Source organism: Necator americanus, chromosome III (genome assembly GCF_031761385.1).
Source record: "Necator americanus strain Aroian chromosome III, whole genome shotgun sequence".
Classification (NCBI taxonomy): Eukaryota; Metazoa; Nematoda; class Chromadorea; order Rhabditida; family Ancylostomatidae; genus Necator; species Necator americanus.
This window is the reverse complement of record NC_087373.1, coordinates 13,088,604-13,114,149: the sequence shown is the minus strand read 5'-3', so window position 1 is coordinate 13,114,149 and position 25,546 is coordinate 13,088,604. Positions and strand designations below refer to the sequence as shown.

Sequence of the window (25,546 nt, the reverse complement as noted above, 5' to 3'; positions counted from 1 at the left end):
ATTCTGAATTGAAGTCAAAAGTGTAGGCGCATCCCAAAAGGGACTAATCAACGCCGCGCACTTTATCATTTTATCCTTTTTACCCGGATATTTCACTAAAGATTGCCTAAATCGAACATTTGTAAAAAAAAAAATTCAAAGAATTCGCGTGCGGCCATTTCATGCAGCAAGTGCATCAAATCTGATTTGCACTGATTGTGCGCAGCTTATTTTAGGCCACGTTTCCAAGAAAATTCGTATGTTTCGGGGTTGTTTTGTTTACAGTGTGGCCGAATACCCTGTACAATGACGACCACTAATTGTGTTTGGGGTACTACCAATACCAAGCCTCATCATTTCCTTTCTCTTTCTCATCTACGTCTCTTAAATTGTCTCTCAAAACTCATTACGACCACTTCGTCAGAACCCGTCGGAATACCTGTGAGTGGAAAAAATAAATTTTAGGATCTATCGACTGAAAACATAAAATTCACTAATTTTAGTTATTTATGCAGAATGTAATTTTGTTAAATGTGTGGGCTAAAAACATGCGACCTTTTGCCAAACACAGTTAATTCCTTTCAAACCTCTGCAATCCTGCAACTGACATATCCTTCTGATATATCTTCGTGGAACGGAAAGGTGTATATAGCAATCGCCCTTGTTTCTCAAAATTGGACGAAACGTTTACAATATTTGTAATCAGTAGATCATTTATAATCACATCCCACATCATATGTGAGTTCGAAATGCCCAGTGTTTCTGGAAACGACCAAGAATGCTCCATTTGAAGCTAATAGAATTTTTTTCATTCCTAGCTATTGAATACTGATTCGGAAGAATTTTCAGCGAAAGGCCTCTTTTTGATAATAGGTTCCACCGTAGTGAAAACACTTCCTGGAACGTCGGTCGTCAAACGAATGCGTAAACGTCTTAGAATACAATGAATTTAAGAGTTTTATTGAGGGAAAGAATCAGAATTTGTAATTTTTTCAACTTTTGCGGATTAGTTAAGTTAATATTCATTTCTCCTTTATTTTCTTTACTCTTCTTTTTTATTTCTTGATTTAATTTGACTTGTTAGTCGTTTTTCTTTCTAGTCGTTGTTCCACTGTTGTTTTTATGAGTAAAAACAGCGTAGAACTGTCGTCAGCGTTCTTTTATACTCGAACCAGCGCGAGCTGCCGACTTTGCCGGCTTCTCGCGCTGTTAGCGCTGTTTTTCAAAAATAGATACTAATATGAAAAGAAAGTGGCTTGAATAAGTACATATATATCATGTCGAAAAAGAATTACATAGATTTAAAAGGAATTACATGGATTATCTTAAAAAGTCTATTCCCAAAGATCACCGAAAGAAACTACGAAAGTCTTTTGGTATATGTAAAAAATGTGATCACTGCATGTAAAAGAAAAATGTTGGCTGTTCTCACAGTCCATATGGTTGCCCGATATCAATAACATCGTTGATTGCCTGAGGGCGCCTCCTATGACATACCGATATCGCAACCAAATATCTCTGCTGTTTTCGTTGCTTTCCAAAAACCCTAAGTGATGAGTTTGCAGTAGAATCGAAAAGAAAATATACAAAATCGATCATTGCCTGAAGATATCGTCTACGGACCTGGCAAATCCGTAATCAGCATCGTCGTTTCCCTCTAGGAATCATGTTCTGCTTGTCTTGTCGTACTTGTGCAACGCAAGCTACAAGATACAAAAAGAGAAACCCAATCGCTGCCTAAGGCGAAATGTTTCACACCTCCCTCGCTTTTTTTCGCTCCTCATTACAATTCACTGCTGCTGCACGGTTGTTCCGTGCCGTCGTTCAAATGTTATCAAATCTCTGGTCCTCTGTGGCTGCGGCACCTTGGCAGTCTATGCGGTGAGCCGGTTCAATTACCCTTCGAGTTAGAGGTCCTGTTGATCTCTGCCTATCCGTGGGAAGTCGTGGAGCGTTGCAATAGATGGCGTCACAAAAACGTGATGCAGCGAGAGATGAGCGGAACTACATCGTCTCCATAATCTACGACCCCGTATACGGATACTCCACCTGAAATCCGCACCACCTCTGATTCGTGGTATGCTGCCTTTAAGGATATATTCGTTCCTAATAACTTTAAATCTACCGCTTTCCTTAAGACAATGGAAGTCAACAAATTCACACATGATGTGAAGTTGCCGAATTGTTCTAATCTTCCGATTACGAATATGTTAAACATTTTCTCCAGTTTTGGGAACCAAGTGCGGATGCTACGTACGCCTTTTCGTTCGTTCCACTAAGATGTATCAGAAGGATATTCCAATGGCAAGACTGCGAGGTTGTGAAAGTAACTGACTACAAAGCTTATCCTATCTTCAAGACGGACCTTGGGCTAAATTAAGTTCTGGATGAATATCTGAAATCAGCGGCATCTGCGCTCTAGACTGAATTAAGTTCTGGATGAATATCTGAAATCACCGGCATCTGCGCTCTCGAATGGTGTCTCAAAAAATTAATTTTCCCCACTCTAAAGTATTCCAACGGTTTGCCTGAACGTCTGTGTTTCCACCGAGGTGTTTCGTCCAAAACGAATTTGTATAGCGCTGTTATACAATTATAGTTTAGAACTTCTGCTTTTACCGAGACAGCCTTTTTCAGAATCCGGGGGTCCCGGGAAATTGGGAGCTCAGCGTGGATAAACGAATGTTTACTGCTGCCAACGATTCCACGTTCCCTCTAGGCATATGAAATTATCAGATGATCGAAGGCAGCAGTGCGACGAATTACTCGGGAGACTTTTCTTTCATAATATATGGAAAATTTAATTCATATAACAGGATGGATCATCTGACTAATACTTTCTTAAAGAATGCACTAAAATGTCTGGTTACATAAAAACCAGGAAACGCCATCATCTCATGGAATCGAACGGAGGGAAAACTTCCTTTTCAGTTTTTTTTTTCCACGCAAAAACTTCAAGGTTGTCTTGATGAAAGGACTTTAGCAAATACACACATTACTTCAGGTATGTGAACAACGGGAGGGAAAATTTCTTGGAGAAATAAATAATGAAAGTATTTCAGAAGGTAATCGCTAGAGATTAACCGTACTCACATCGCAAAATCGTGTCCATGCGAGATTCGGGATTTTAGCAGGTCTCGGTGCCCTGCCACAAGAAAAGATGTATAGGAAAAAAAGCAAGCACACTTTGCAACTCATCCTCCATTACATTCAGCAAATCGCACCTATAAGCTTGTCATTCCAGCATAGCCTGTCACGAGAGTGTTCAGCGAGAGACAGATGTTCCTGATAGGTTTCCAGGATTGCGCTGCATAGAACAGCACTTTTTACGAGTCGAATCCGCTTCGGAAGGTGCTGTTAGCGAGCAAACAACTCTAGAATGAAAAATCTTTAGCAATGTTATTTCGTGGATTTCAATGCTGATGTATCCATCACATGTATGCAGATGCAATATCGCTCTGTCTACTTCCTGCACATGCTCATCTCAACGCTTCCGCGTTCCCGTGTTCCAGCCGATACCTCCATTGTCACAACGCACGCACGTACTCCCGTATCCACTACCGCTCGGATGGGTGCAGCACGCTCGAAAACGCGGCGGCGCTAATCCCAGCGTGTGTGCCGCTGGCCGTGGTGCGCACTGATTATCTATTCGTGTGTTTTGGCGGCGAATTTTGTTGTTTTCTTCTTCCTCGTCCAGTTTAGCGGACGGAACTGGTAATGTAGACACGCCCTCATATATAGCCTCGCAGTAGCCGCCGCATATATCAAATTACCTCTTATTATTCTAATTTTCATCCCGCTGAAGGCCTTTTGATATAATTGCTTTTCTGCTGTCAGCTGAGAGAAATCGCACGAGGCATCGCCTGGACTAACTTTATACATATTCTCGTCCTCTACTCGATGAAATTCGCGATTGTTGTTCCTTAGGTAGACACGCTGATGTACGAAACTTACGAACGAGGTGGGTGAAGTAACGTAAAATTTTATTAACAACACGGTGGAAATAAATTAAAAATCGGGGGTATGTTCCCAGAGATCTCGGAGTCATGCACAGAAAGCTGTACGTTACATGGCGTTAGGTTTGCGTGACTATAAACTCTCACACCCTACCATGAAAACACCTTAGCAACCTCGTGGCCGGGAGGGGAGCACGTTGCAGTGCACGGTCTTCCGTTCGTGGTGATCACGCACCCTATTAAGGACCATTTCCCACATTTTGTAATGTTAAGTGGACCATAATAGATTGCCGCGACTTCAGTGTAATTATTGCCTCTGAACAAAAGTGTTATTTCTATTTGTCTCATTGTGGATTCCTTTCAGCTGCCTTCTGTATTATACTACAGTAATTCTTTCTACGTATGGTCTAGGTTTGATCGAGCTCTGTTGCTTGGCAGTAACACATCATGCGAAAGTTACTTTCGTCCCTAGAGGTATCACCCCACAAATCTGGGGTGGGACGGGTTCCGGGTGCGTTATGCCTATACGGGGTCGTAGATTGTGGGGAAGATGTTGATTCCGTTCATTTCTCCCTCTATCAATGGAAGCGGACCTCCCCGGAAAGCTGTTTCTTACGACGTCCTCAATTCCAGTGCGCCACCCTTGCGCCGCCCCCGCCTGTGATTCGTCCGAATGGGTTATCGACGAATCGTAGGCGGGGCGAGAATGGGCACGGCGCAAACGTTGCGCATTGCAACTGGACCCGTTGTAAGAAACAACGTTCCGGGGTCACCCGTTTCCATTGATAGAGGGGGAAAAGTACGCATTCACCCTCTTCCCCATAATCTACGACCCGTATAGGCGTAACCCACCTGAAACCCGTACCACCCCAGATTCGTGGTGTGATGCCTTTAAATTTTGCACGCCAGTGTAGTTCGAATTCGAACCGCAAACAACATTACGAAGACATGGTTGTCGACGACGTTAAGAGAGTTTTCCCCCTTTGTCTTCAGAGCTCCCAGACATTCTAATATATGCTCCAGCTGCGTTGAATGAGGTGCATGTAGCTTGTAAGAAGAGAACTCCATTCAGCTTGACATCACCGAACATTTCATCCTCTTTTCCCCTTCGAATTGCTTTGTTGTTTTTGCTGATTAGCGGAAATAATGGCGTAGTGACAAGTACGGGCGGGCGGGCGCAAATTTGCTGACTACATTAGGAGGAGGAGGAGGAGTAGGTTGGGGGAATCGAAAAAGAAGTCACATTGACGCTCTCCTCTTCTTAGTACGCAGCTGCGGATCCACACGGATCCAAAAACACGGATAAATCCCACTATTCTTTTTCTTAGCTCCGCACACCTTAACGCCAGATGTTGGTCTCGTTTCCCATTTGAAAAAACACTACATGAAGCCTGGTCGCAATGTTTCTCGCATGTGAATGTACACCTGCCTTCACCAGGCTACTTCTACTTCTTCCTCATAATTTTTTTTTCACATGCAAACATATCCGTATGTCAGATCTACATCAGTATTTCTATTTCTATAGAAGAAGTCTGTTTCCTTTGTGAAGAAAATTCCCAGTTTTTATAATCGTTGTTTGTGCCAGATGTCATTTTTTCCATAACAACGTCTTACAAGAGATCCTACAATGTGTTTTTTGCGTCGTGGAACTTATGCAGCATGTTATTGTGGTCTTCATTTTTGAACCATTGTACATTTACAGTAATTTTATGATGGAGCGCTTTGAACTCTCCATGACTGCCACTAAATTAACGGAAATTGACCATTTCTGCAAAATCATCGCTGCGCTTAATTGGTTCCAATTTATTCCCGCAAAGAACCAGCAGATTTCCCGAACACAACTTCTGCAGGCTATGATGTAATATGTACGCAATCCTGAGCTTTTTTTTTAGCCGAAAGTTTACTTGACCTCTTTAATTTGAACAAAAATTATTCAATTCTATTAGAGCAGAACATCTGGAAGACATATGTCCGAACTATCTGGCTTAAGACCTTGCTTAGGTTCTTAAATATGATTTTTTTTGCTTGTTGTTCCTTTTCATATCAGAGAGACTAGCCCGGGACATGTATCCATATCGACTACCTCGTTTTAGTCAGCATTTTCCTACATCTTCTTTAAAAAAAACGTTTAGACTTTCCAAGTTTTACAAAACTTGTAAATACCTTTTAGTAGGCCATAAATAGAATTAGCCAGAAAAAACCCCGCAATTTCTTCTTCCTGGTCAACGCTGTGAATGAATTTTGTCGCAAAAAAAAAATTGGCCAACCCTAATTCTTTGACGTGAATAGATCGATGCTTTGTGTAATAGCGGTATTTACACCTTTCTTTTTTAGTCAATTTTATTTCATATCCATATCGTCTTTGTCTGCTACTTTTTGCCAAATAAATCTCGCGAAGGCTTTCGGGCGATCCGTCAAAAAGTTCAAATACACGAGTTCTATTCGCAATTTCATCGTGACCAGTATTTGTCACTGAGGAAAGAAAAATTATTCCCCCCTGAGAAATCACAAACTATCGGTCAAAATGTTCTATTTACACTTTTTCTTGCGTTTGGTCTCTCGAAGCTTCTTACAGCTTACATCCTCAGAATTCGTGAGTCTTGAGGTGTGAATTACAAGAATTTTCTTCTTATTCTGTCATTGGATCAATTTCATACATAAAATACACAAAGTTATTAGTTACTGGTCAGTTTTTTTTTTTGTAATTTTCTCTTTTTTGAGGGAAGTGCTTTGCCACAAAAATATATACGACATTGCCTGTTATAAGCCTCAGTAGTTTACTTCAGAACCCTCTTTCTTATTGTTATTTCAAATTATTTTGTGAGCTTCTCCCTTCCTCATTTATTTCCCTCCGTACCTTTCCACTTTTGTTACGCGCTTCGTTCGTTCAAATTAGCTCATTAGTGTATATTATACATATTTATATCCCATCTACTTGTTCTAAAACTGATTTCTTTTTGTTTCTCAATAAATACCATCCGACAAAAACGAATAGAAGAAATTTCTTTTGACGTCAACACCATTTGCGGATGAAAAATTTCTCTTGGAAAAATTTAGAAGAATTAAAGGTTTCTATTTTCGTTCCTCATTCTTCTTCTTCAATGTCTAATCCTCGTTAGTCGTTTTGATAGTTCCATTTTCCACGTGACTCGAAGTTCTCATATCAATATTGTTGACGCTCGATTCTTCAGTACGTTTTTTACTCACTAACGAAAAAAATAACTGAGCAAAAAATTTCTACAAACCCCCAGAAATATCTTGTAAGGTATTTTACATTTATTTACTTAGTTGCTTATAAGGTTAGTTATTTAGTTACTGGTTATGCACCTATTTTGAGCTCAATTCCTTTCTATACTGAGACGATGAGAACAATATCAAAAGTCGCAGACTTCAAAAGTTGCTATCCACCGGAGGTCATAGCAGACGTTCAGAAAAACCAAAAGTACTAGCCATCATAATCATAATATTTCATATAAAAATAGAAATATAAAAATTACATTGATAATTATGTGCATAGAAATTCAATGTGAAAAAATTTGCAGTCGTTAAACATAGCGAAACTTCCAGATATTTCAGAAAGTTGACTTTCTAGTATTCAATAAAATGAATGAATAGCGCTTACAGTTTTCTATTATTTTTTCCGTTCTTGATCATTTTGAAACATAATTAATTTTCGCGTTAAGGATTTCTCGTGAAATATTTGGGAAATATTTCTGAAAATGTACTTGAAAATTTATTGGGAATTCATCAAAAGAGCACCAACACGAAACAAGTTGCTTGTAGCTGGTGACAGCTCGAAATTCTTAAGGATGATTCATTTCGAGACACTGAGAGAACACCGAGCTGTGCACCATTCCATAAACGGCGGCGACGACAACAGAAATCCGATGCCAGCGGCGGAAGTGCTCCTCTTCAGCTGCGGAAACGGAGGGAAGAGGGGGAGTGGTTGTGGTCGTCCGCAAATCCTCCTCTCTTGTTTGTTATCCTTCCCTTTTTCTTAAGCTGCTTTCTCGAGGAAATCCCGCTCAAACTCATCTTTTCATTGCGTTCCTCAATTAATTGCGTTTAACTGCGTTCTAACTCAAAAAGTAGCAACTCCGGCGCAAATCCACTTTGGAGGGAATGCCTTTCTTTTACTTCCTCACATTCACATATATGTATAGTGGTAGTTTTATGGGAAATTCGTCATTCCTCATTAGCCACAGCTCCTAACAAGCCAACATTATGTGAATAACATATGCGAATCTTTGGAATCGCACGTATATCCATGTTTTTGTGAATGGAATCCTTCAGAAAACGTATGCAAACGCTGGATTTTTCCTGGAAAATTTACTGTTGAACAGAAAATCTGATATTATTTATTATTATTATCATTATTTATTATTATTATATTTATTCTATAAAAAAGTGATAAATGAACCAATTATAATAGCAGTAATAAAGAACGCTCTTATAATAGCAACAGGAAGTGTCTAAATGAAATTTTTTGGAAGAAATAAGAAAGAAGAAAGAGAAAAGAAAGAAGAAGGGTATCTACAGTAATTAAGCTTCTAATTCAAGAAAAATGAGCAGAAGATCCTCAAATCTATCGCATTCCTCTACACATCTATCCTCTATACGTTTCCCCTCTTAGAATATCAATTAATGATACTATTTTCAAAAAAAAAACTGGACTTTTATGTTCACTGCCCTTTTTTGAATCGCCTATTTAATAGCTGCTATTTAATTTTTTGTTGTTTTCTAAAATATTTCATGTAGATATAAAAATTAACAAACATTGAATCTGCATAAAAAGCCAAAAGAAAAACCAACAAAAAATACTTTTTTCAAATCAGGTCTAATATAATGCTGAACTTTTTTTTCAGTGGGCGAGTTTAAATTTTAAAAAACCGTCATTACTTATGCATCAACCAAATATTGTGCTGTTTATGTTTAATATAATACTTCATTTACTGTTATTAATTCGTTGTATTTCATTCGTCCTTAATTCCACATATTTTAATTTGTATATTTAATTTTTTTAATAAGCATAATGTATCCTAATTGAACATCTCTCCATCAGATTTTCTACCCTGAATATTCATCGTTTTCCGAGTGCGAAAAAGTCTCTGAACTTGCAATTACCTCAGCAATTATCGCGTCAGCCTCGTGTCGTCGGCAGGCGGCGGCGGCGTCGGGCGATAAACTTCAACGGACGGCTGCGTTGCTTCACTGTGCCCAGCAAAACATGACGTTTTCGACTTCAGCGCAGCGCCGGAAATTGTGAATGGCCGTCAGCGACCAGCGGCTTCATCTAAAAACAGCTCTCAACGCTTCTGCTTTGATCCGCCGCAAAAAAACCCTCTAGGATCTCTAATACTCCGATGAAAAATTGGGAACGAAGAGAATTTCCCGGAACAGAACTAGAGGCTCACCGTCCTCCACAGAAGATTCGATAATAGCATCGAAAACTCATCTTCTAAGTAACCCCGATCCAACAAATGCACCAGAAGAAAAACTATATTGTATTAACCTAATAGTATTATGGTATTACTATGTAAATGTAATAATGTAAGTCCTATTAATTATACTTTATTAAAAAAAAGTATATTACTATTACTTACTTATTACTAAAAATTGATAGTGTATTAAAAAGTGGTGTGAAAAATGTAATATACTGACCGATGTTTTGAAAGAAAAAAAATTCACACAAGATCATTTGTTCAAATGCAAAATCAAAATATATGAAAACAAAATAAAAACCGAAAAGGGGTTTAGGATAAGCATTTCAATTCATATAAAATTATTTAACTACCGATAACCTAATCAATTAACTAATAAGTTAACAATTTAGTCAAGACAATAAGAGATTTGAAAGTTTTTCTTTTTTTAGTTCCAATTAACATTTTCAACAGCACACATCCTGTGCTCACTAATCTAAGACGAAATTGAATCAAAACTCGAATAAAAGAAAGTGGAAAGAAAACTTTTCTATAGAAAAACAACAAACAGAATCACTTGTCTAAACAAAATGACTACCTAAAAAAAAATTCATGGACAATTTTATTTTCTGGAAATTTTAAGGTAAACTATTGTTTGGTTTATTTCTCCTGATGGCATCGAGATAAACTAAAACGTTTAGTCTGAAACACTTTGTATATGTACATATATCTAAGTAGGAATTAACAAAAAAAACCACTTGCTGAAAATATATAAGCATAAAGCTGAGTTATTTATTTCAATTAAGTTATTTAAAGTGTACCATCCGTTTAGTTCCTCATATAAACATTTTTCTGTCGTTCATCTGTTCCTCTCGCTCATGTATTCCCAGGCACGATTTCTTTCTACATCGGTTTGTCCTAAATTTTTGAACAAATTTTTGGATGTTTTTTTTTTGAAACACGGTAATTTCGATGCCCGCATGTGTATAAAGCCCTGATATAAAGCAAGATGAAACGAATTTTAAAGACATTCGAGAGAGTTCACTTTCGATTTTTGAGCAAATTTACAGTTTCTTTTACTCGTAACGAAGTCAAGACATTACTTGCTGACTGTTTTGATTCCTGACTTGATACTGATATACACTTATTGTTTCTTTTTATTCTACTCTCTACAGTTTATAAAATCTAGAAGGAAACATTGTTGGACAGCCTTCGAAGTGAGTGTGAATAAATGGAAATTTTTCAATGAAGTGAAAAAAAAATGAAATTCCTGCACATTGTGGATAGAGATTTAATGCCATTTCGATCGAAATGTCGAAGTCAGCCAAAATGACCACATTCGACGCCTTTTAGATGACGAAAAAAATCACAAGGAGCAAGAAACGAAGAAAAGAGCCCGAAAAGTCAAAATTTGTGGAAGCACTGATTCGTTGTCTCCAATGCCGTCCGTGTGACTTTCGAGAAAGTCCACAAAATTTTTATGAGGAAACACTGAAGAAATCTCTTAGATGAACAAAAATCACATGAAAAACACTGAATGAGTGCGGAAATCAACGTTGTTTTTTCGTTAAACGTTAAATTAGAATAAAGAAATTTATCATAGTATAGTCCTCCCATCAAATGAACAGATTTTCAATTCCGGAAAAAACCTGGTTTTTGATTTCAAAAAACAATAATAAATTACATAGCGCAAAAACAATATCACTTTCAGCATTCTTGAAATTTCGATGGCAATTCTCACCGTCTTATATGAAGATTGACTTATTGCCTCTCATTATGTCATTTTTATAGGAAGAAAAAAGCCATTTTGTTATTTTTCGGAGAAAATTCTTTGAAGAAACTTATTTGGCGCTTTTAGCTTCCAGTTAGTTGGTATGACAGCAAGGTTTCTAACAAGTTACTTCTTTTTGTCCTCTCCATTTCTGGATAAAATATAATTTCCTCCAAATGAATTAGTTCTCGGAATCTATGAGCGCTAGAAATATGCACTTTCCAGTCAAGTAATGAGCTAAACTAATCGATAACATGTAAAAATCACTTCGTTAGTAATTTAGTAGGACTTTAGCTTTTAGAAAATAATTTCGCTAGACACTAATGAAGCACAATCAGAAATTTGCGTCAAAAAGGAGGTTCCGTTGACATGGACGAAAACTATCCTTTAACCATCAAATCAAATCTATGTGAAGCTGCCACTTTTCCAAACATCCGAAGCAAAGATACTGAATTCTTTCCATTTTATTCCTATTAAAATCGTTTTGGAGTAATTCTCATGTGAAGTTCCTTAATGTGTGAACGCGCACCGACTAACGCGTCTTCTGCGCCTCACTCCGTCTCGAAAATTCATTTAGCTCCTTCTCCCATCTGAATGAAGAGGACCTGAGGTTGAGTGGGTCGAATCGAAGCAGCTGTAACAGCAGCAGAGCAGCAATTTGCGGTCGCCTAAATTCGTCGATTGCCTCGTTCTCCAGCGCCGAGGCGGCGGCGGCTGAGTCTGTGGCAGCGACAGCCTCATCGCTTCGTCGTTTCGCCTATTCGCACACTCATTCACACGCACATCCTCACCTCGTTTGGAGACATCTGTGTACGAGTTGTTTCAGCCTGCAAGGCGGCTGCCTTGTCAGCCACGATGCTGACGCGGCGCAAGTCGTCGTTGCCGTCGGACGGCAAGACGGACGGAGGCAGCGGCGGTCAGCGGAAGCGACGCGGCGAATCGGTCGTCGCCCTGACCGAGATAATCAATCTGGAACCGAGTGCGATCAACAAAAAACCATCAGGTGAGCTGTGAGCATTTTTTAAACCCTGAGGTTTTCATCTCAACATTCATCACCACTGTCTTCTTCCAGAAATTCTCCAGAACGACGTACTGAAAGAACTCGTCCGTCTTGCCTGTTTACTATCGATGATCTCCGTCTGTTTACATACTCCAGAGACCATCCAACTTTGGCCTCCGCTTAATTATGCGATTTTTGCCAACGACTGCATCGTTACGCTAGTTTTTCTCGTCGAAGCCGCGATAAACATCCATCATGTCGGCTTATGGGAGGTAATTCACTCAGTTCCGTTCGTTTTTTACAGCTGATTTAAAAAGGCAGAGCAAAAAAATCTGTGTGAAAAGCTTTTGAGCCTGATATTCAGGGTTTTCTAGTACCTCCGGCACGAGGCTCTCATTTGGAGAGCTTTGTGGCGCTCTTCGCGCCCCCTCCGGCATAATTGCTAATGAACAAGTGTGAGAGAGCGAAGAGCGTAAGCGCCACATATATTAAGACAGAAGACATTGACACCAGAACGGACTTGTGATTCTGTGGCTGATTCTAACGCGACTAGCGCAGCACCAAAATACTCTTGCTCCCCAATTCACTAAAATATTAGCCGATTGTCATAAAAGTAAACAACGACACGAACATTGAGACTGAAGATTTCTGAATTTCCTGAACCGTGAGAAACACCCAAACATCTTAATATCGTTGAACTCCTCACAATGTTAAACACATGCTTCGTAACTGACGACACCTTGCAGATTATTTAGGATTTACGATTAATTACTTTAGGCGCGGTCTGAATTCATCCTTCCTGCATCTGCAAAGGTTCTAATATAATGCGGTAATTATTCTTTAACCTATTCCTAAAAAATCAATTTTCTCAAAAACTATCCTTTAGTTGTGCCTTAACCCCGACAAATTTTCAATAAATAGATTATTTGAATTATTCAGATATGTAAGATATACTAGATTTTGATCCGTTCTTTTTAAAACCATGATATCCAACAAAAAGTGCTCCGTTACTGGATAGTTAAACATTTAGGGATAATTGCTCGTCACTTATGCGACATAATTAGTGGTAATTATGTCAGTGGTCTCTTGATTTTAATCCTTATTTTGTTATTCTTATTATTTGTTGCTTTCTTATTATTTCTCTACTTTTATAGGTTGCTGTATAGTAGCCGCCATGACAACCTAATATTTATTTATTTCTAATAATTATTTTTCTACTTATTTATTTGTCCGCCCAGCTGCTATTTATTTGTTAGCATCATGATATTAAAGATTCATAGTCCTAATTGTTAAATAAAATCCTGAAAGATACCGTAGTTGTAAATAATTGAAAAATGAAAGAACAGAGATTAATGGGGTTAGACTAACCAGCCCGCCACTTTGCAAATTGCCTCCGCATCCGGGTTCACGTTGGTTACGATCACAATCAAAGGTCTGCACCATTTTTTTTCCTGGGGAGCCGGAGATCCCGTATATTAACATACTGTGCATTCCCACTTCCTCCACGTGTTTTAGAAAAAATAAACCATAATTTTCCAGCTATTTCCTAATTTTTATCGATGAAATAATTCACTCCAAAGTTCCACGCCACCTGCCGTGATGAAATTACTTTCCCAGTGGCTAATTTGACTATTCTGTTGAAAATTGAATTTAAATTAATTGAATTCTACTACGTTCTTGGTTTTCCAGTTTACCAAAGCTTCCCGAAAATTTAGGGTGGATGACGAGTACATGCTAATGGACCCTGTTCTTTTGCATAACTTCTTCACATCCGTAAATAATTTGATGCATTCTGATTAGCGGTAGCCTTCGACAACAACGTGCCGAGCATTCTCGAAAATAAAGGAAAAAGGAATGAAGTGATTGACTTCGACCAGTCCTTTTGAGATGCGCCAACGCTTTCGACTTCAGTTCAAAATTGTTTGAGGTTTATGAACGCGCGTGCAACCTCAAAATGACTTAAAGAGGACAGCCGACGTATCAATTTAGCGTTTCTGCACCGTTAAAGATGTTCGCTATCAATTTCTGGGGCCGTAGGGATAAAATGTTTGGTTGGCTTAGGGCAGCAGCGAACCGTCGACCTTGCAGACAAAGTGATGGCTTCTTACCACCCGGCTATACCTGCTCTCCTCTCGAGCGCAGCAATGTATTAGCGAGGGAAAGTGAAAAAAAAAAACAAAACAGTGCACCTCACTGGGCTCAGAACGAGAAATTGGGTGTCACGAGGGACTAACAGTGTTCATTCTTTAAATAACCAAAATTCTGTTCCATCAACATTGTTAAATTTTCTAAGTCTTAAATAGGATATCAGGATCTATTGTAGAAGAATGTGTTAATTTAAATACGGTTAATTTAAAAAGTACGGTATGCTGGGCAGAAATATGAAAACTATGAACTATGGAAGCTGTAACTATAAAAATACTGGGTTCATGTCAAATTTGAATATTTTTGTTCCTTAATGACGGACTTGTTTCTCTTTTTAGTTTAACTCTTAGTATAGGTTTTTTCCTTTCCTTTTTTTTCCTTTTCATTGTCATCCACTACAATTTCTGGATTCTTTTTTTTTGTTTTCATTGTCATCCCCTACAATTTCTGGATTCTTTTTTTTTGTTGCTGAAAATCGAAGTTTTCCAGGCGTGTTTATAATAAACGATGACTTATTGGAACGATAAACTAGCAGTTTGCAAACTAACTGCTTTCAAAGGGAAAAGTATAAACCATTTTCAAAAATTTCCGACTTTTCTATTTTACGTTTAGTTGTTATGGAACGATTCAACAATGCTTGAAGAGTAGAAATGACTTGAATTTCATTTTTTTATACCTTTTCTTCACATGTCTTTTATTTTGCTTCTTTCTTTTTTCCCCTTCCTAAACTTTTTGAACATTTATGCAATAAGTGATGCTCCTAGGTTGTGTACAGATAAAAGTAATTAATAATTTTTACTTTTAATAATTTTTTTATTTAATTTTCACGTAATTTTTAGGAGGTGTTAAATCAAGCCAATTCCTTTCCAAATGTCTGGCAGACAGATGGCTACATAGAACCATTCCTCACAGTTACGAGTGAAATAATCAACAAAAACATTGTTTTAAACAGATAAACTCCCATGTTTGCATGATTCCAGAACGAATCTTCGTATCTTCGAGCGAAATGGTCGCAATTTGATCTATTCATGCTATTAATGCATGTCCTGTCATGTGCCTTACACTGTTACGAACTGTTTACAATTCTTGTCCCATCGATTGGATTGGTGGTAAGCCCATAACTCTTCATTTTCCTCCTTCCATACTATTTTTTTCCTTTATTCTTTTTTTTTGCAATGCGTTAGAACGAAACTCAGTTCAATAAATTGCAGTATCGTCCATGGTTCGGCGTGATCCGATCACCTCGTCCGTTTATTATGCTGCGGTTCATCCGCTCATTAGTCAGATTCAAGTTGCCAAAGAATCGAATCAAGCAAATTATCAAGTAAGTCTGTGTTACTTAGAACAGCTTACTGTTCCCAACACAACAGTCCTACACTCTATAATTTTAGAATTGGTTTTTAATTTATTTATTTTATTTATTTATTTTTAGTTTTTTCTTTCAAATTTTTAAAAACAATTTCTTCGCGAAGTGGAATCACAGCGTTATTTTTGATCTGCGTTGCGTGTTTGACTGCATGCCTAGAATAAAGTCGTGTCGCCACAGCGGAAGGATTTTTGTAGTAACTTTTTTTCGCCTAATTTTTGTTATTATTTCATTCTTTTAAGTATAAGAGTGCGTGAATAAAATTAGGTTAGTGATCAAACATTGCCTCACGCCCCCTTAATGCATGCAACTCACTGTCGGTCATATTTTCACCAATTTTTTTTTCGTTCAACATACCCTTCCATTACTTTATACCCAGGACTTTCATCTCCATTTTTTTCATTTTTTGTTCGATTCCTCAACCGTGAAAGTAAAGGGACTTCTACAAAACTATTGAGTTAGCCAAAAATTGGAAATCTTACGATGTCCACAGCAAGCAGGAAACATAAAATAGAAATAAAAGATAAAACTCAAAATGAGCATTCAAATATAATATAAATATAGCCATTTTTGTGCTCTGTGCCACGAAACACTGATTTTGCCCAGGATATGTATCTCTATTACTTTTCCTTGTTGGGGTAATAGCGGTAGAAGGCTATCGGTACCACGTACCGCTCTGGAAATCCAAAATCCATGGCTACGATATGATAATGCGAATTTAAAACTGTTGCAATATTAGTCTCGTCAAAATTCTTAAATAACGATTTAATGACGTTTTGGATGGACTTGTTATGTTGATGGAAAATTCTGGAAATGGACTCCTTAGTCCAGTAATTCCGAAATTTCACATATAAAATCCGTAGTCATGGCATAGAGCACTTGCCATGTATTTCCAGAATTTTCCATCAACTTAACAAATCCATCCAAAACTTAGTCAAATCGTTAGTTAAGGATTTTGACGGGGTTGGGTGTTGATAAATAATATATTTTGACTTTTTTAAAAGCAAGTTTTTGCGATTTATCAATGGGTTGCAGGTTGTTGGTCCTCTTCTAACTCTTCAGATCTCCTATCAGAATAGTTTAGAATCGCTCCAGGTGTTCTCATCGGATTTTTTACTCTCCTTAGATTTTCAAAAAGCTACACCAATTCGTTAGCAACCCAGGTGCCTCTTCCGATTTCTAAGTTTTCAAAATTACTAGAAATGTTGGAGAGAAAAAAGCTTTCTCAAGAAGAAGAAGAAGAAAGTTAAAAGTGTTGTGCTCACACAATTAACTCGTCGTCTAAGCTTATTTGTATCCGTCTCCTTCTCCCTTTTTTTGCTGGACCACTCCCAACACTTCTGGAAAGGAACGCAACTGACCATTTAGGCGCTCTTCGCAGCAAATTCAAAATGTCACCATATTTTTCATGTTTTTCATGGCACTCTACGCTATTATGGGAGTACAGCTGTTCGGTGAGTGCGAGTGCACGTCCCACGTTCCCTTTCAGTTGATCTCATTAACGCATTACGTACTTCAGGACGTATGGACTATCATTGTGTTCTCAGTGGAACTGATCCACGAAATGTTACTATCGCAGACTTGGCGATCCCGGATACGATGTGTTCGCAAAAAGGTGAAGGTAAGTGCGGCAGAGGGCAGCTCATTTTCCATTGACGAAGGAGTGCAAAAATTGAGTTACGATAAAAATCAGTTTTAAAATCTTCATTAAAGTAGTTATTAAGTTAATAATTATTAAGCTATTACTTAGTTAGTTATTAAGTTCCGGAACATTTTTCCGAAGAAAAAAATTGTGAAAATCGTGAGAAGGCATTCTTCAACTTGTTGGACAATGTGGTAAATGCGGAATTGTTCATATGAGTGGGATAATAGTATGAATTTTACTGTAAACCAAGATAGGAATACCAAGGAACACCAAAAAATGAAATAAATGAAATATTAACGGAATAATGTGATTTAAAAAACTTAGAAAATAATAAATTCACCAGTGTAAACCAAGCATAATGAGAGTAGTAACTAGTATAAACTAAACATAACTGCGTATCTACCTCTGCGCTTCTTATACGCGACTTTTTTACGACTAAAATATCAGTAGAGCGCAGTTTTTTGAGTACAACTGCGCCAAACACAACGAATTCGTTCTCCTTTCAATTTCAGGAGGTTATGAATGTCCGGATAACATGGTTTGCATGAAATTGGATATGTCCGCACACGTTGAGGGATTCTACGGAATGTTCAACGATTTTGGTTTGTGCTACGCGTTTTTAAACATTCTCCTATCTCATCAGAGTTTCTTAATGAATAAATATAACAAAATATAAATAAAATAAATAATATAAAATATAATAAAAATAATAAATTCAAAGATGTAATGAAGAAATTTGATTTATGATAAACTATAAATTTGTCAGTTTGTCGAATAAATCGGAAAACACTACTATTTTTATTGTTGATTTCACAATTTTACCTACTCGAGGCTATATAATCCATGTGAATTAATCAATTAATTAGTGTTGAAGCACTTCGGCTTTTTATCGAAATCCCTAAATTACAGCTAAACTTCGCTTAGAACCGTCGACAGAGAAGAAAAAAGCGGAAATTTTGTAACACCTGATTTTTACTTTGTGTAAAATTTTTCGCGACTCAGGACTCTTAAAAAAAGAAGTGGCTACCTACGATCTGCAAGCTTCATAAATTTTTATGTCTTCTTTAATTGTGTTTATATTCGTTTTTACGCTGTCTGTTTATTTCAAACTACTCCATTAGTTTTAAAAAGAATTTATTAAAATTTTAAGTATTTCGAATATTTTAATTTTTTTCAGTTTTTTTTGACTCATTCCGAGTTTACTAGCCCGTTTACTAGTTTGTTAGTTAGTTTACTTCAGTAGCCTGCTCAGTTTAAAAAAATTGACCTTTACCTATCAAAACTGCAATCATTTCCCCTATTCTTTATTGTGATCCCTGATTAGGGTCGATAAACCTCATGTATCTACTAATTCTTATCCTAGGTTCTTCTCTTAATTTTTTTGCCATAACCTAGAAGTCCACGGGCGCTACCAACTTTATCCAGGATGCTCCTATCCAAAACAGAGTGCATATTGATATTGTCATGGGAGATTTGGAAAATTATTCGCGTTCCGGAAATATTGCCTTTTTATCCAGATATTCGATTATAAAATGGTTCTGAGGAGAGAGAGAGAGAGTTTGCACGTATTTTTTCAGCCTCCTCACTTTTCACCGTCTACATGGCAGCTAGCCAAGAAGGCTGGGTCTACGTCCTCTATGATTGTCTCGACACTCTTCCCTCCTACGTAGCATTCTTTTATTTTGTAACGTTGATTTTTTTCCTCGCATGGCTTGTAAAGGTGGGTCCCATCTATCGATTTTTGTTCTGCCACAAAATTCCGTAACAAGCCACGTTCCAGAACGTGTTTATCGCTGTGATCACGGAGACTTTTGCTGAAATTCGAGTACAATTCAGCGAAATGTGGCAGAGTAACACGTCAGCATCCGAGGAGACCTATACGCAGGTTTAGAAACCTTTCCTAATATTCGAGTTAAACAAAAAAATTGTAATCCACCAATTTTATCCCTCGCTTTTAGCGGTTGGAACGATTCGAAGACGGATGGCGATTAGTGGAAATCGACCATTACAGTAGAGGAACAAATAGTCCACAATTTTTGCATTTGGTACGATTTTTTGTCTTATCGGTTGATGTTGATAATTTTTTGAGTTTTTTCAAGAATTAAAAACAATTCATTTCATGAAATACCAATACATGAATTTAATGAAATAATGAAATAGTATCGGAAAATAATGCATCGCATTTGACTGTCATTAATCCAAAGTAACCACGAATTTTACAAATTTCCTAGACAGAATTTTTGCACCGTTGGACCAGAGGCTGGGCACCGTGCATTGCTCGCAAGAATCAGATTATACAACTCTAGTATTTTCCCAACCTATTTTCTCTAAAAACGTACACAACAGTGATTCCAACTGCACAAACCAGAAAAAAATAAAACATTTACCTCTGTGAATCCTCTCTAAATCTTCAATCTATAAATCTCTGTAATAACATCCTAAATTTGAATTAAGTGGTTTGGGGTTCCTAAAAATTCCTCTCCTGTTTTCAGTTAGTGAACAGCACGGCTTTTCAAATTGCCATGATGGTTCTGGTGCTGCTAAACGCTCTTATCAACGCCTCATTTGTCTATCGGCATGACAACTCGGATATTGTCCGAAAAGAAATCTATTACTATGTTGAGGTGAGCCCAGACCAGCTCGTATTTTAACTTTTCCGAGATTTTTTGTACCTTTCTACAATGTTCTTTTAACAAAGAACTCTCATTTTTCGTCATATTCCCATTGATTAAGAAAAGTGTGATTTTTCTGGATCCGTTCAGATTTGCTTTACGATTATATTTAATTTGGAAGCCCTAATTAAAGTGATTGGTTACGGTTGGAAAGGTTACCTTCGACGCGGTCAGCATAAATTTGAGCTAATATTATGTGTAGGTGAGTGTTTACTTGTCTTGTTGTTTACTTGCGTTTGTTTTATTTTCTTCCTACTTTTACTGGAATTTTTTTTTCATAATTCATAATTTTTCGCATTTTCGTTTGTTTTTTCGAATTTCCTTAATACTGCACCATCCTGAGAATGTTAGGGGAGCAGAGAAAAAGAGTGCGTCGCGGATTTGTGAATTTTTGCATGGAATCGCTTTTCAACCCAGTAAGTTTCGGCGCAGACGAAATTGAATTGAAAGAGCACCGCTTTTTATACACTACATACTTGCTGTTCATCTTGAGAGCTAACAGTAGAAATACGGATAACCTCATTCCTGGGAAGCATGGATGATGTTCTAAATGAAAAGGATGCACTGGAGTTGCCTCAAATTGGTACACAACTGGACTCGTTAGAATTTCGTTCACTGAAATAGAAAAGGACTTCTTGCACACTTATTTCTTCCCAGTGTTCTTCAAGAAAACCTCGAATCCACGATGTATCCGTAAACGTTTCCGAAAAACATTAACCTACGGTCCTGCTGGATCAACAACGCTGACTTTGATTTTCTGGTTCGGGCTTTCCTTCTCTCCGTTATTTTGGGAATCTTACGTTTGAGTTCTTGAGTAGTTGTCAAAAACTTAGAAAGTAGATTTGGGAAAAGAAAAGACTGAAAAAGGCTTTTTGTCCCTCTACCATATACTAGTGAGAACTTCAGTAGCGCAGTTATTCTACTTCCTGATAGGTTGATGGCTCAGAACTGCCACAGAGCCGACCAAGGTCGACTAATTGGTACCGGACGTGTCTGGGGGGATAAAAACGCTGACTTGATCCATGGGATCGCCTCCCGTAAGTCACTGCACAGGCTGGACATGAGTTCATCAACCTCAAACAATTCTGAATTGAAGTGAACCCGTTGGCGCATTCCACGCGGATTGATTAACGCCGCACTTTATCCTTTATCCTTTATTCGGGAGCTGCTGTCTTGAGAATTCGTTATCCTTCAATAAATTAAATCTTTTACTTCAACAAGGATTCTTCATGATGAAAAAAAAAACAACTAAACCAATCCAAGCGACATTAGGTTCGAATCAGATTTTCGTTACAGGTTCCACACTAAATCTTATCCGTCCACTCTACAGTATGAACATTTTCACCTACTTTCAAGTGTTTCGTATTGTTCGCCTTATCAAAGCTTCACCAATGCTTGAGGATTTTGTTTATAAGGTTGGTGGAGTACTGTATCGCAGGTCACCTCCTTTTAGTAACAGAGAATTTGCTGCAGATCTTCGGGCCCGGGAAGAAACTGGGTGGTCTCGTCGTGTTTACTATGGTGCTGTTATTTATTACGTCTGCCATATCCTTACAATTATTCTGTTATGTGCCAAATTTGAAGAAATTCACTACTTTTCCTATGGTAAGACGAATCTTCTAGTTACCTCAGAAAAGTTCCGAAAAAAAATAAAAAGTTTGGAATTTTTCAAATAAAAAAATAAAATAAATACGAATTAGAAGGTTAAAAAATGTAAAAAAAAGGAGTTCAAAAAAGGCGACAAGAAAGCTGCGCTCTCACCGTGTTGTCGACTCGAGTACAGTTATCAAAAGCACCCGAATTCATTCAGGCATTTATGTCGATGTTCCAAATTATCACACAAGAAGGATGGACCGACGTTGTGGTCGAGATTCTACGAGCCACCAACGAATCAATGGTCCCTTTTGTCGCCATCTACTTTGTTGGATATCACTTGCTTGTCACTTTGGTAATTTTCAGAGACATATTTTTCACTGCCTGTATTCTATTTTATTAAATTAACTTTTTATTCTTTTTATCAAACCATTGGTGGTTGATAGCACCCTTTCAGCCTTTCTTATAAAAGTTTCACAAATTTTATATAACTGTTATACACAACTCATTCATGTGCTCCTTACTGCTCTCTTTAAAAAAAACGGAAAAAAATAGTTTGATTCTTTGTAAGAGCTCTCAGATGAAAATTTTATTGCTTTTAGGAGTTTTGCGTTCATCAATAGTAACATTAATAATAATAATAATAATAATAATAATAATAATAATAATAATAATAATAATAATAATAATAATAATAATAATAATAATAATAATAATAATAATAATAATAATAATAATAATAATAATCACCTTGATCACCTTGACTCCCGTTGATCTTCGAACTGGTCGAGCGGGCGCCAGTAATTCTTCCATTTGTCCCGATCGCGTGCCAGAGTAGCCCAGTGGTTCCTCCTTTCGCGTGGGACACGAAGAGCATCATATTTTTCTTTCAAGGACTTCGTGAAGAAATCTGACCATCGGGTCGGCGGTCTTCCTGTAGTGCGCTTAATATCGCGGGGAACCCAGTCGCTCACGGCTCTGGTCCAACGGTTGTCATTAAAGCGCATCACGTGTCCGGCCCACCTTATTTTACTTTCCTTGGCAAACGCGGCGGCGTCTCTAATCTTCGATCGCTGACGTAGGAGAGAACTTCGAATCCCGTCCCTCACTTGCGTGAAACGGGATACTCCTAGCATCACTCTCTCAATTGCGCGTTCAATGACGCTCACCGCGTTTTCATCCTGCTTGCGAAATGCCCAGGTTTCCGAAGCATAGGTCAATGCAGGAAGTACGGTGGTGTTGAAGAGGTGAGCACGGAGCCGGGTGTTCCTGGTCTTCTTCACTACATCCTCGGTGCTCTTGTACGCTCCCCAAGCCGCTCGTCTCCTCCTGCCCAGCTCGGGGGTCGGGTCGTTCATCATGTTCAGTTCCCGACCCAGATAAACGTAGCTGGTGCACTCGGATATGTTCGTTCCGTTGAGCGTGAATGGGGCATCCGAGACCCATCCGTTCCGCATGAACATCGTCTTTTGTAGATTCAGCTGAAGACCGATGCATCCACATGTTTCGTCGAATTCGGTCAGCATTCGTTCCGCTTGGCTGATGCTAGGTGTTACCAGTACGATGTCATCAGCAAAGCGCAAATGGTGTAGCTGCCGACCATCAACCTTCACTCCCATGTCGTCCCATTCCAACTTTCGCATTGCGTTCTCGAGGGTGGCTGTGAATATTTTGGGTGAAATTGTATCACCCTGTCGGACCCCCCTCTTCACGTCAATGATGATGTTCTTGTAGAATGGCGAAATTCCGGTCGTGAAGTTACTGTACAGCTCTCGAAGTACCTTTATATATTGAGTAGGGACGCCTTGGTTGTCCAAGGCTTCCACGACCGCTTCCGTCTCAACCGAGTCGAAAGCCTTCTTTAAGTCGATGAAGGTGAGACAGAGCGGCATCTTGTACTCTCGTGATACCTCGATGAGTTTCGAAACAGTGTGAATGTGGTCAATCGTGCTGAATCCTTTTCGAAACCCTGCTTGCTCGCATGGCTGTCCTTCATCCAAGACTTTTTCAATCCTATTAAGGATTACTCTTGTAAAGAGCTTGTAGATGACGGACAGTAGGCAGATTGGGCGATAGTTGCCGATGTCATGTGGATCTCCCTTTTTATACAACAACACGGTCTTGCTGGTCTTCCACTGTTTAGGAACCTTGCATTCCGACAGATAACGTGTAAAGAGCCTCGCCAGGGTGTTGATGAGTACTGGCGGAAGGCTCTTCAGGTGTTCTGGTCTTATTCTGTCGGGACCGGGTGCCGTACGATTTCTTACCGACATGATAGCATGTCGTATTTCGGACGGGAGAACCTCTGGAATGACTTGTCCATCTTCCCTCAGATGGTGAGGAGGCAAGTGGACATGGCTGTCGAAGAGATCAGAGTAGAAGTCGTAGATGATTTTCTCCATCCCCCTTCTCGATGCAATGGCTGTTCCCTTTGGGTTCCGGAGAGCAGTCATCCTCGTCTTGCGACTGGCGAAGTCTCGACGGGCATAGCGGATGCTTTTCCCCGCCTCTGCAGCTTCAGCCAGCACTTCTGCTCTTCTCTCTTTAAGGTCTTCCTTTATCGCCTCTCGGCAAAGCCTTGCGAGCTCGGACGTGAGTTCTTGGTTCCCTGCGGCTCGTGCTGCTCCACGCTGGCGTATCAGCTCAAGAGTTTCAAGAGACAGGCGCCTCTTGGTGGTTTTAAAACTCTCAGCCTTCTTCGCGCAGTCGTGAAGGTGTTCGACAAGCCGGTCATATTCCTCGTCGATGTTGTCCATTGCGGAATCTTCCCAAAAGCCGGCTAGCGTAGCGAAGAGATCCCAGTTGATGGTAGTCCTGGGATTTCTCTCTCTGAACTTGGCGGCTTTCTCTGCTCTCCTTGTGAAGGAAAATCTTCCTCGGAGGAGGCGATGGTCCGATCCCGTATAGAACTTTGGTACAACACCGACGTCCGTCAGGCAGAACCTTTTATTGACGATGATGTGGTCTATTTCATTACGGTACCCTCCACCGGGTGACTCCCACGTCCAGCGTAAAGAAGAGGGCTTCTGAAATTGCGAGTTCCCATGGATGGTCTTAGTCGTCATGATGAACTCGGAGAGCCTCTCTCCCTGGTCATTCCATTGTAGGCCGTGGGTCCCGATGTGAAGTTCCTCCGGCGTTCTTCTTGGGCCAACCTTAGCGTTGAAATCGCCAACTATGACCTTGTAGAAGGCATGATCTTCTTGGTAGAACTTCTCCAGGTCCATATAGAAAGCTTCGACTTCTTCTTCTTCGTAGCTTGATGTTGGAGCGTAAACGACGAAGATAGTCAAAGCTGGTATTGGGCCACATCTTCTCATCCGCAGACGTCCGATTCGGGTCGTAAGTTGTTCAAAAGAGTCGATGTTCTTTGCCATACTCGTGTTGACGAGGACGCCAACTCCACCAACACCTCTACTGTCGCATGCTCCTAAGAACAGTTCTTCTCCAGTTTCATATACGGCGTTGAGAGGGTGACGTCGTCTCGTCTCGGTCAGTCCGATGACGTCGTACTTGATCTTCTTGGCTTGCATCATCAGATCTTCGATGGCCGCTTCCGATGCAAGCGTGCGTGCGTTATAAGTACAGATCGCCATCCTAGTCCTTTTCCGTTTTGGTAGCCTACATGACTCCTGCAACCCCGTCCTACCTGGCGCTACCGTACCAGGCTTTCCTCCGGAATCAGGAGACTCTTTTCTATTACTGTGTTTTGCTTAAAATTTTAAAACCCATGGGCAGGTTGCAAGCCTCTAGTCCCATGAGTTTCTGGGAGAACTTTCGTTCTCCCGGTGTGGACATGTGGAGCTTATTTGTTGGAGGCGACTCCAAACCGCCTCCCTTGCACCTCCCAGTCACTTGATTGCAGGCTTTTGGCCGGACCGACGTGCGGGATACAAGGATGTCATGAGTCAGTCCTGGCTCAGCAGAAACAGGGAGTCCATCCCTGAATCCACCTGCGTCTCTGGGCAAGCGCAAGGTCGCTTTTGGTCCGCGATTAGC

At 39.3% G+C, this 25,546-nt stretch overlaps 2 protein-coding genes across 3 annotated transcripts; one reads left to right on the top strand and one right to left on the bottom strand.

Moving 5' to 3' along the window:
- Nucleotides 1-1,807: 1,807 nt before the first annotated feature.
- Nucleotides 1,808-22,170, top strand: RB195_009436 (uncharacterized protein; the record flags this gene model as incomplete). 2 transcript variants are annotated; one of them, XM_064189986.1, is made up of 18 exons in its annotated part: nt 1,808-1,860; nt 4,300-4,409; nt 11,953-12,129; nt 12,199-12,398; nt 15,252-15,380; nt 15,483-15,595; nt 17,006-17,091; nt 17,157-17,258; nt 17,795-17,884; nt 18,860-19,002; nt 19,063-19,167; nt 19,241-19,327; nt 19,775-19,906; nt 20,045-20,156; nt 21,251-21,369; nt 21,428-21,559; nt 21,765-21,902; nt 22,150-22,170. In XM_064189986.1, the coding sequence occupies 18 exons, from the start codon at nt 1,808-1,810 to the stop codon at nt 22,168-22,170; spliced, it is 2,049 nt and encodes a 682-aa protein (XP_064047569.1). The 2 variants fall into 2 exon arrangements, with proteins under 2 accessions (XP_064047569.1, XP_064047570.1); XM_064189987.1 differs by lacking the exons at nt 1,808-1,860; nt 4,300-4,409 and having other exon boundaries at nt 11,982-12,129.
- A 132-nt stretch (nt 22,171-22,302) lies between these two features.
- Nucleotides 22,303-25,143, bottom strand: RB195_009435 (uncharacterized protein; the record flags this gene model as incomplete). The annotated part of the gene is made up of 1 exon (XM_064189985.1): nt 22,303-25,143. One exon carries the CDS (start codon nt 25,141-25,143, stop codon nt 22,303-22,305), a length of 2,841 nt encoding a protein of 946 aa, XP_064047568.1.
- Nucleotides 25,144-25,546: the final 403 nt, after the last annotated feature.